At 40.2% G+C, this 12,049-nt stretch overlaps 1 protein-coding gene and 1 pseudogene across 1 annotated transcript in view; both read left to right on the top strand.

Moving 5' to 3' along the window:
• The window catches only part of nmd3 (NMD3 ribosome export adaptor), a 15,498-nt gene extending 12,080 nt beyond the window's left edge, over positions 1-3,418 (top strand). The window contains exons 11-16 of the mRNA XM_037678212.1: positions 953-1,098; positions 1,446-1,558; positions 1,818-1,890; positions 2,092-2,198; positions 2,727-2,797; positions 2,981-3,418. Coding sequence (XP_037534140.1) covers positions 953-1,098; positions 1,446-1,558; positions 1,818-1,890; positions 2,092-2,198; positions 2,727-2,797; positions 2,981-3,114 — 644 coding nt within the window. The 3' untranslated portion in view covers positions 3,115-3,418. The remainder of the gene's footprint in view (positions 1-952; positions 1,099-1,445; positions 1,559-1,817; positions 1,891-2,091; positions 2,199-2,726; positions 2,798-2,980) is intronic.
• Positions 3,419-4,457: 1,039 nt separating this feature from the next.
• On the top strand, positions 4,458-10,230 carry LOC119410887 (annotated as a pseudogene).
• The last annotated feature ends 1,819 nt before the right edge of the window (positions 10,231-12,049 follow it).

The raw sequence follows: 12,049 nt of genomic DNA, 5'->3' as shown, positions 1-12,049 counted from the left end.
GTCTGTGTGTGTGTGTGTGTGTGTGTGTGTGTGTGTGTGTGTGTGTGTGTGTGTGTGTGTGTGTGTGTGTGTGTGTGTGTGTGGTTGAGCATTTCCTCCACACACAAATATTTTAGGAACTAAACAGTATTTTTTGAAACCAGGTTCCAGAGTGAGAAAATCCTTAAATATAATAATAATAATAATCATTTTATTTAAAAAGCGCCTTTCATGACACCCAAGGACACTTAAATGCATCAAACTGTGTGGTAGACCTACCTCTTATCTAACCTTCAACCTCAAACGTGACAGAAGTATTGACGACAGTTTACATTCTTGTGTATGGTGACATTTTAGAAGTTCTAACAAAAAAATGCTTCAATGTGCTTCTCTTGTCATCATATTGAGAATTTAGAGGGTAAGACATTCAACTTTTTATGGCTAGATTTAAGTCCAACTTTCTAACATATAATATTTAAGGAAATGTCTGAAATTGGTATCATGAGATTATTTTCTTCTTCATTGCCAGCGTCTAAAAATCAGAATATTCTAACCACCAAATAGCAGATTCTAACTTGAGTTTAGATATTTTTGTCAGTTCAGGTACTTTAGTGATCTCCGTTGTCAGTTTTAGGTCCTGTTGCTACTTTTTATGAATCTTCTCAACCAAATTCTGAGTTTCTGCAGCAGCACACATGTTTTTATTCTACTTCAAAGAGCAGGTTGTTTTAGTTAACTGAAATATTCAATTTGGTTGAACCCCACAAACACTCCAGAGTTTGTTCAGCAGATGCAGCATGAGTCAGTAATGAACTTGTTTCAACTGTGTGTGCAGTTTATTCGTAGTGTAGACATGAGATTATTTCAGGCAAATTTGTTTAAAGAATGAACGTTAAGGACATTTTTGTTTTTAGTTTGGCTTTGTTTGTCCTAATGTCCGCTGTTTGTCATTTGTAATTGATCTACACATTAGTTGCGGAGGTGGATGGGAACACGTACTGGCGTAGCCCCTTCAACAGTCTCTGTAGCCCGCGGCAACTGGAGGAGTTCATCGTTATGGACATCGACATCATCCGAGACCAGAAGCTGGGTGCTGGAGCTGGCATGAGGTCCAACAAGGTAAGGCTGTGTGTACTGGTGCAGAACAGATTGCATTATGGGGGGAACATTGCTCTGCGCTTAGAGGTAAAATCAATAGCAGACCATTACATTATTTCTGAACCTGTGTGCGGGACCCGAGCCAAGATGAGAAAACCACTCTGAAGTGGTGCTTTTGATGGGAACGAGTTCCCAAGTTTCCTCTTTCTGAATGTTGTACCATCACTAATGCAGCTGTCTGAATAAATGAGAGGAATAAAACCAGGAGGAGTGTTTTCTTACAGGATTAATGCTACATTTCTGGGGGGGGTTCTCTTTTTTTTTTTTTTTTTTTTTTTTTTTTTTTTTTTTTTTTTTGCATGTTGCAGCACACCCTGGCTGAGGTGTGGGTCCAGAAAACATCAGAGATGGATACAAGTCAACAGTACCACTGTCGCACCTTCCTGGGCCACCTGCTAAACATCGGAGACATGGTGCTGGGGTGAGTGTGCAGCAATAATGGGAAGTTTTGAGCTGTAGATTGTGGGCTGTCCCTCTCTGCTGTGCTTCAGCCTCCAAAACACCTCAGCAGGTGAAGCTTTTCTCTATCTCTGACAGTAGTTAGAGGCTTTCCCTAGCTCTGGTTTTCAGACAATAGGATTACATTGTTTACATTAAAACCACTGAAAACTCAACGGAACCTCAACGAGAAAACAGTTTCACAAAGTTCTGCTTAAATTTCTTGTTTGTCTCCTCTTCAGTTACGACTTTGCCAACTCCAACATTAACGACGAGTTCCTGAACAAGATGAACCCTCACCATGTTCCTGATGTGGTAAATTCAGCTGCACCTCCTCCCTGAGCACTCCTGCAAAACTTTTAAGATCCAGATGATTTTAATGCCTTTGGTTCAGTTTATAACACTGACCTCTAGTGGTAGCACCTCTGGACAGACTTATTTACTCTGAATAACAAAGTAAAATGAAACGGGCATGTCGTGTTTTAAATTTGTACATTTCTGTTTTGACTTTTAAAGGTGCTGATCAAGAAGAGCTACGACCGCAGCAGGAGAGTGAAGCGCAGGAACTGGAAACTACAGGAGATGGCCAGAGAGCGCGAAGTCACGGAGTCAGATGATGAAAAGTAGGATCATTATCGTATATTTAGCTCATGTGAATCTCTGATGAATGACTTAAAGATTGTTGACTCCATCCTGTCCTGCTGTTGTCTAAAATACACTTTTATGGCTCGCGTTATAATCAGATTAACGTTTGTTTGATACTCGCTGCAGAACGATGTGCGCTAAACATTAAAACATGAACCATTGATAAAACAGTCATGGATTTGAATTATGTGGATTATTATGGTGTTTAAGGCAAGTTCTGTCACTCAGTAATAATTACCAGCATTCACTGGGTGCACAGGGTGTAGTCAAGTACAGGATTTGTTCTTTTTAGGATTTTAATGGAATTTGAAGGTAGTAAACAATGGAAACGCTAATATAAATCTGTTAAGAAATATTAGATCTGTTGCACAAGAAGTACTGAAAATCCTTGAGAGCAATAAAGAGACGTATCAATCTGTGGACAATTTAAGGAAATGCTTAATTTTTAGTGGACGTTTTTGATTTGTCAAATGGGTTTGTCTTCATTTTTGCTTTTGCGACTTCAGGCAATACCAAGACTTCCTGGAGGACCTGGAGGAAGATGAAGCTTTGAGAAAGAATGTCAACATCTACAGGGGTATGGTTTTCTTGTGTAACTCCGCTTTCAAATATAGTTTCCTAGAGTCTATTTTCAGTCTCTCTCTTTCTGACAACCACTGCTAATTTTTCTGACAGAACTAGTGTCTCACCATAAATTATATAGTTTATATTTGATAGTTAATGAGCAGATGTCAATTAGTTTTATATATTTATGTTTCAGATGCCTCAAAGATCCCAGTGGAGAGCGACACAGATGATGACGGAGCGCCTCGTATCTCCCTGATGGAGATGCTGGAGGAGCTTAGTCTGGATGATGCCACAGGAGCAGAGGGTGCCGACATGATGACCGATTAACCAGCTGTTTCTCTGCCTACATTGCACCTACCATTGATTTATCTTATTTCAGGTCTGGTGTTGATGATATAATTACAGAATGCTTGATTTTGACCTGGCAGCAGATTCAGGACTGGTTATATTTGGAAATGGGGGGAATCCATTGAGTTTCTAACTCACGGCGATAAAGAACTGGGTCTCAAAGACACAATCTCTAGACCAAAAAGAGAAGTTTCTTCAGCCACTTCTGCAGCACCTTTTGTCATAATTTTAAATTGCATATACTGGTAAATACAGTGCTTCTAATAAATATTTGCCCCCACACATGAACACATTTTCTGCTTGATTTCTATCAACGTCCAGCAGAGGGAGCTTGATGCAAGAGGGAGAAAGGGAAAAATTGTGTATGCAAATGGTCATGCTTGCCGTAAGCCAAGACAAGTCAGATAATGGTGTCATTTGGTTACTGTGGGGAATATGCAAAATCTCCTTCAGCTGTGATGAGTGCAGCCTGCGCTAAGAAGTCTGTTGGAAACTCGAGATATGAATTTGATTTAAATATGTTCTGAACAGCAAAGCTTTTAATAATCCTCCACCTGCAGATCTTCATAATTTATTGGCACAAGCATGTATAATAACACTTCATCAATAGCTTGTTTATATTTTATCTGTAGGGCAGTACCATATGCAAAAATCCATAGAAACAGCTGTGATTTTTCATCAAGTCTCACTCGTATGAAACATGAATAAACATCATCTCTCTTACATATTCTGGTGCTCGGCCGTGGAGGGCCTAAAAGAAACTAAATTATAATTTTCAATCAGTCATCAAACTAACAGCCCCCTAGTGTAAGGACTTTAGAATATGACGACTAATGTGAGATCTAGTCTTAGTCAACACTCGCTGTTGAATTCTGAAACAGTTGTGGCTACTTTTTGTACTCTTTGGAAGATTTGTCCTGAATACAGTTAAGTGTGTCAATTGGTTTAGTTACATCAGGAAATGTGGCAAAATAGAGCTATGTGTCAATGGCAAAACTGAAAAAATATGCTGTCACCTGATGACGTTGCTGAGATAACATGCACAAATTAAAAAGAAGGGTTCCTATAACTGATCCTTGTGGTACTCCACAATTAACCTCAAAGTCTTTGGATGAATGATCATCAATTGTAGCAAAGATTTATTTCACAAATATATAAATAGATCTTATTTAAAACTAAAAACTATGAATTATTACCCACAAACTTAAAATGTATGTGAAAATAGCTTTATAACATTTGAAATGTGGCTTGCTTTAGGTTGCAATTTATAAAATATTTTTGATTATTTTTTTTAGTTCTCAGCCGGGCTGGGGCTTTACATAATGGACAGCCAGGGATGGAAAGTGGTGATCTGTGACAATGGAACTGTGTTAGTCATGTGTGGCTATGCAGGCTCCAACTTCCCAGAGCACATCTTCCCTGCGCTTGTTGGGAGGCCCATCATTTGCTCGCCAGTCAAAAGTAGGAGATGAGGCCAGTGAGCTGTGCTCCATGCTTGAGGTGAACTATCCCATGGAAAATGGCATTGTCAGGAACTAGGATGACATGAAGTACCTGTGGGATGACCCCATCGGCCCAGAGAAGCTCAAGCTCAACTCTCGTAACTGCAAGATCCTGCTCACTGAACCCTGCCAAAAATCGGAAGAAAATCATTGAGATGATGTTTGAGACCTACCAGTTTGCAGGAGTCTACATTGCTGTTTTGACACTATGCTCAAGGCCTTCTCACCGGTGGTGGACTCAAGTTAGACAAGACATCTGGACATTGCAGGCAGGGACATCACTCGCTACCTCATTAAGTTGTTGTCAAGAGGCTATGCCTTCAATCACTCTGCAGACTGAGTGTGCATAATGAAAGAGAAGCTGTGCTGCGTTGTCTACATCATCGAGCAGAAGCTGGCCCTGGAGACCACTGTGCTGATGGAATTGTACACGCTGCCAGATGGTCGTGTGAGCAAGGTGGGAGGAGAGCGGTTTGAGGCCCCCGAGGCTGTTCCAGTCCCACCTCATCAGCTTGGAGAGGGTTGGAGTGGCTGAGCTCCTCTTCAACCCCATCCATCAGCTGACAGAGACACCAGGCCTGAGTTCTGCAAACACATCATGCTGTCAGGAGAATCCACCATGTACAGGTCCTTCTCAAAAAATTAGCATATTGTGATAAAGGTCATTATTTTCCATAATGTAATGATAAAAATGAAACTCATATATTTCAGATTCATTGCACACCAACTGAAATATTTCAGGTATTTAATTGTTTTAATACTGATGATTATGGCATACAGCTCATGAAAACCCAAAATGCCTGGTCACTTTTTGTTTTTCTTTTCATGTGTCGTTAATAGCATAACTTCCTAACGCTGATTTAAATAAAGAAGTGATTAATTTTTTTAAAGTTTTATATTTGAATTTAAATGTTTTCCATTTTACATGCAGCTCGGACAAAGGAGGAGACCATCCACTTTTTATTATAGGCATCACTATAATAGGTGTCTGTATAAGACATTTTACTGTGTCTGAAATTCACAATAATTTCTTATTTATTAACTTTATTTAACCAGGTAAATCCCACTGAGACCACAGATCTCTTTTGCAAGGGAGGCCTGGGCCTGAAGGCAGACCAACATACATGTTTTTGTCTGTAGGAGGAAACCAGAGTAACCGGAGAAAACCCACACAAGCACGAGAAGAACATGCAAACTCCACACAGAAAGACCCCAGGTCCACCCGGGGATTGAACCCAGGACCTTCTCGCTGTGAGGCAACAGTTCTAACCACTGAGCCATTGTGCTGTCAACAACGAGCTGCAATAGCTTTGATTAGTCTGCTGCATTGACTCAGGCTGCAGTGCATTGTGGTCTATTTACACCGATGTAGCATAAATCCTCTGTGCGCTTCTTTTACTGAACCATATGATGGAGTTGCTAGGACAACATGTAGTAAATGAAGGATTTGCAATTAAAATTTTAAACACCACTACTAAATGGCTGACATTTCAAACACATCATTTAACTCTGACCAAATTGACAAACTGACTGCTAGTCCAAGTGGAGTCAAGACCAATGTGAGTTGCTGTTGTCTTGAAGAAATCGCAGCAGGGGTTGCTGCAATTACATTATTCTAATATTCTTTCTAAGAGGTTCCACATACCTCAAAAGAGCTGAATATTCCCTTTAAAAGCAATAAAGAAACATTTTGGTCGATAAGGAATGTATACATACAACTGAAAATATTAAAAAGTTGTGTCATCAGTTTTTTCTCCAGACAGTTTTTGGGGCCTTTTTTGGTAATTAATACTCCAGTGGAATGTGTGTGTACTACAGGGTGTATTCTAGTCTTTGTGGCGCGTCTCGCATCTTAACTTGAGGAGGGCGGAGGAGGACCTGGCTCCTTTTTCACAAACCTGAGCTGGTTTTTAACTGTAACCTGATCTACTTGGGAAAGTGAATGAAGAGAGTCCACAAAGCAAAGGTGTGTGTGTGTGTGTGTGTGTGTGCGTTTCAGCCTGACTTCCTTACCATTTTTTCCCGCCTGTGCCCAGTCTGAGCCCTAATGATTAAAAATACTTTAGGCCTGTGGCTCTCAAAGTGCGGTACAACTACCATTAGTCGTACTCAAAATCGTGTCAGTGGTACTCAAAGTTTTGGTATCAACTATTTACAAGTTAAATAAGCTAATTATCCAAACTGTTGTAGCGCTAAAAAAAGGGGGAAAAAAGTAGTAAAATATGGAAATTCAAATGGAAACTTGAAACACAAATATTTTGAGGACCCCTATGGAAACCGTTGCGCACTACTGCTAAAAGTTGTACTGTTGCAAGCGTCATTTAGCTCTCCACACGTCATTTGCTGTAGATCTCTGTCCTAGTGTGCTCTAGTGCAGGTCCAGCAACTAAAGGTACAAAACAGCAAGAAAACAATTTAAAATGTCCTCAAATTTGTATCCAGATATGGTCCAAAAAAAAAAAGAAAATACTGGACTGTCAGGATTGTGTGGCTGTTTTCTGCAATCTTAAACTCAACCTTCAACCAGTGTTAGAATTTAGTTTTTTTTCAAGCTGCATGTTTATGATTGATATAAATGTAACTACTTCTTGTTCTACAACTTGTACAGTCTGGTGGTACACATGACTTAGTATTTTTTGAGGTGGTACTTGGAATAAAAAGTTTAAAAACCACTGCTTTAAGCCACCTTTTCTTGATGTTTCCACTTGTTCTAACTAAATTTAAAGCAAATTTAACGTTGAAAGTGTGTTTTTTTTTTAATTACAGTATAGACCACACTTTGATATAATCATCATAGCACATCAGCTGTTCGAACTTTATATTTAAAATAAATAATAAACTGTTAATTTATCCACAAATATTTAGCAAAGATCTGATCTAAGTTCAAACCGGTCCTTCTAGCACTAACAAAATAGCAGTGTATCCATGCGTATCTCTGATGTGCTTCATCAGCTCTGTCCTTGTTTGCACATCAATAATTCAGCATCAGAACTGGGCTGGACAGCAAACCTCCTTAAAGGAGATAAGAATCCTTAACTGTAAATATAAGGTTGGTCCTAAAATGGCCAACAAAAAAAAAGAAAAAGGGCTTTGGGTTGGCCTGTAAAGAAAAAGTTAAAGACTCAAAGAGCAGATGGTTCCAAAGATGACAAATACACCTGACTGTCCTTCGGTTGTGGCTTCATACAATTATTATAGGTCTGGATGTCTTAATAATTTCGAGCCAAGGATTGAGCTGTTTGGTCGCAATGACAAGTCATTTGTTTGGATGAAATTAAGCGAGACTCTCACTGTACCAACTGTTGAGCATGGCGGTGGTAGCACCATGCGGTGGTAGCACCATGCTGGTGGATGGACTGGGATGTTCAGGAACAACCAAGATTCAACCACTGTCCAAAGTAAAGTGAGATTTATATGGTCCTGAACTAAGAGGGTGAGTGCTCCAAAAGGGACACCACCAAGCTCAAAAGACAAGACAACGTTTTCTAGAGAATAAATTTATGGTCAAACGAGACAAAGAATTTTTTTTTTCAGGTGAGGTTTTCAAACCTTCTTCATTGTATGGGAACATACAATGATGATGGCGTGTACACAGCACTTTCTTCTGTCTTTCCAACAGTCAAGATAAACTTTGTCTAGTACAACTGTGGCAGAAATTCTCCTTTGACACTACATTTATCACACACACACAAGAACAACCAAAAAAAAAAAAAAGAAAAAAAAAAAGAGCATAATGAAAATGACATTATCAACATTAGTGTACCACTGTTAAGATGTATCTAGCTTTGTTTAAGAACATTATTATGTATGGTACAAATGATTTCTTATAAATATTCTCAATGGGACTCTGTAGCGCCTGTTTGATGGAAGCAGATAGTGGATGTGAGGGTCCTCAGTGTTCAGGGTGGCTTTCTTCATCACTGAACAGTTGTAGAAGTCTGACAGGGGAGACTGAGGTGAGCCAGTTATCGCACTTGATTGTTTGATTAATCTGTATAATTTTGCTTTCTGTTAATGAGGTTGAACCAGGATGAAATATTAAAAGTTAAAAAGGACTCAATCAGGGATTTGCAAATCAAGGCCAGAGTGCTCCTGCTGACATGAAATGTCTCAAGTTTCCTCAGCAGGTACAGATGTTGGGCCTTCTGAGTGTTCTGTGGAAACACTGTCCATCTCTGTGCCAAGGTACTTATAAGAGTCCACCCGCTCCACCTGCTGGCCCCTGGATGATCAGTGGCTGAAACAAAGGTTCTGGTGGTGTTTGAACTTGACACCCCCCCCCCCCCCCCTCCATGGCCCAGTTCCTGTTTTTGAAATATTTATCTCCAACGAGTTAAGAGAGAATATCATGAGGAGACCGTGGACTGCCTGCTGATAGTGAGACGGAGCATCAGGTCCAGTCAGGTCTGGTGCATGGTGGTAGTAGCATCATGCTGTGGTAATGGTGAATTGAACAATGTATGGAATATCCAACGTGCATCAACTTCTCAGTTTGACAGCTGAAAGGGTTCAAACTTGGACACAAATTAATGTTCAAACAAGGCACTGTGGAAACTGGTTTCTACTGGACAAAGCAGGCTAACATCAAACCTCCAATGGTTTTCTAAACCCTGTTCCCCCTATAGAAATTATTGCTTGAAAGCCAAATCAGTGCCAGGAAACCGACATATTATCCAATCAGAATTGGGCTGTAATTTTGTGGATGGATAAATTAGATTAAAGAAAAGACAAAGAGGAGTTATGTGGACGCAGTTAGAGAGGACATGGAGGTAGTGAGGACATAAAATGCAGAGGACAGAGTGAGATGGAGGAGGATGACTCCCTGGGACCACTGAAGAGGAAATAATTAAAAGAAGAAGACAATTAGATCAACTCTGGTTATTAAAAGCATTAAAGTTGCTTAAGTAAATCAGTAAAGGCTCCAAATGAAACTAACAGAATTCTGACCACAGCTATGCTCCATATATTAAAGTCTACAAAAATCATGTACAGTTGAGAATGAGAGGTAAAAAAAAAATACAAATGTGTCTTCCTGAAGTTATAAATAACTCATAGTGAAATAAACCTACAGCGTCCTTGGCTGTGGTCCATGAGCGCAGCAGTGAGGTTCCTGCAGCTTCAGCTGCTTATTTTCCTCCTGCAGCTGCGTCACTGCGGCTGTCTGCAGCATGGGGGGGAGGGGGGGGGCATCCAGGATGGAGGGGGATGCGACAAGACAAGCAAAAGTTTTCAAAAGGCGGACCTGACATGACAGGGCTGAAGCAGCCGGGACACCCCTGCCACCCGCTGCTCTCGTCTGGTTGCCGTTGCACGCGCACACACACTGGTCTGTGCGTCAAACAGCCCACCGTCACTCCACCTGCATGATCCACGAGCCAGGTGAGTGGTTAGAGTAAGCACGAGCTGTGGGTGTGGTGCCATTTTCCTGCTCTGGATGCGCAGCGGCATATGTGCCTGCGCCAACAGACGCATTGACGCAAAGCAGCGGAGCAGCAGAGGCAGCCCGTCCTCCTCTCATCTCTTTAGTTCCAGGGAGGTTCGCTGTGCGGAGGTGAGTCGGAACCTGGGTTCGGTTCGGTCCTGGCTGAGATGACGGATTAAAAGATTAATCTTTTAATTGATGTTCTCATTTTTGGGCAAATTAGCCCCCCCCCAACTCACTTACCACTTAAAGGCTAAGGTTAGGATTGGCAGGTTTGGTATAAATCATCTATAAAAGTGTAATTTGTTTAATTTGATCGTTTGTGTTAAAATGCAAATTATCAACAACAAAAAAATCGTCTTAAATATATAAACTTAAAAGTTATCCAGACAGTAATTACCTTAAGTATATTTGTTCATTAGTAATTAACCTGTGAACAGTTTGTAAACAAAGTTGTTTACACATGCTGCCCTGATTTAAAAAAACAGTAACACCTACACCTGCTGGCTCCGCCCCCTTATTCCAGTGGAGGGGGGGGGGGGTGCAGGCGCATTTATATGGTGACAGGTGTTTTTGTGGCATTTTTAACTCCCGATTTTATGATGGGATATTATTTAAACTGAAAGTTATAATTAGATGTGAGTAACTTCTGGAATTTACTTAGTCCATTTTACACATATTAACGTAAAACATGGTGTGGTAGTAGCTGAGAGTTATCCTCAACACATACTCAGAGCGCTGCAGGATTTTTACTTAAAACTTTAGCACTGTCTATTGAGTTACGCCAAGGGCGAATTGTCCTTAGAAAACACAAAAATTGCTACAACTCGGTCCGTTTAACAGATACGGAGCTCCACTTTTGGTTGGTAGTAGCTGAGAGTTGTATCTAACATGTACTCCGAGCACTAACAAAGTGCACAAAAGATCTTTGTCTTGTCATATGAGGCGGCGGGCAATAGTCTACAAGTTCTTTCAAGAAATTTAGTTTAATATTGTGACTGAATCTTATATCTGTCCTAAATTTGAAAAACAAAATAATCGTCCCCATCAGGGAGGTCGACCCTTTAGATCTTCTGTGGGAGAAGTTGTTTGTTTCATGTTGTTGTGACTTAAAAACAGCACAACACCTGCACCTGTTGGCCCCGCCCCCCCCAGCCCTGCCTGCTTCATGTGGCCACAGACAGGTGCACCAGTATAAAGTCAAACATTTTTCTCCAATTGCGTTGAGACAAGTCTTCTGTAACCAAAACAAAGTGAAGGTTTTGGTCTGGCGCTCTGATAATGTGCGCATCTCCCTCGTGCAATAAGAAACACAAGCGTGGAAGAAACACAAGCGTGGGCTATAGAGAGCTGAAAAAATAAGTGATGGCGGTGTGATGTCATGTGGGAGCCATGATGTTAATTTCACTGGTGTTTTTCCGTCCTCATATTTCCTGAATCCTGTAAAGAGGCTGAGGTTTCTTGGGTCTGCTTGATTACCCCCTCAGGGCGCTGCAATGGGTTTGGAGGTGGGAAAAGAGCCTCCCAGCCTCCCCTCATATACCTGCTTATTATTAAGCACACATCTAATTAACAGATTTTTGTTTTCCCAACTGGATCTAAATTTCCATTGCAGTTTCTCAAAGTAAATAGAGACGCAGAGCAAAACAGGTTTTACTCTGTGTGGAAGACTGACACTGGCAAAATAAAAACAACATATCAGTTGGCAGTAAATGATATGAAAATTTTCTTTTTATTGCCAGAGTTTTTCAATTATTGTGTTTATTCATTTACTGTTAGTCTATTTTATTTACTTCGTCATTTAGGTATTTTACAAAAAAAAAAAGTTAAAGTATTTGTTTTTCATTTGCAGATGTAGTTTTGGTGCAATTATCTGCTTATATTTACTTCTATTACAAGCATATTTATTGCAGCATTTTTTTAAATCCTATATACGTATATACATATACATATATATATATATATATATATATATATATATATATATATA

The sequence above is a fragment of the Nematolebias whitei genome, chromosome 6 (assembly GCF_014905685.2).
Source record: "Nematolebias whitei isolate Nwh7 chromosome 6, NemWhi1, whole genome shotgun sequence".
Classification (NCBI taxonomy): domain Eukaryota; kingdom Metazoa; phylum Chordata; class Actinopteri; order Cyprinodontiformes; family Rivulidae; genus Nematolebias; species Nematolebias whitei.
The sequence above is the reverse complement of the archived record's forward strand: the minus strand, read 5'-3'. Positions and strand labels throughout refer to the sequence as shown.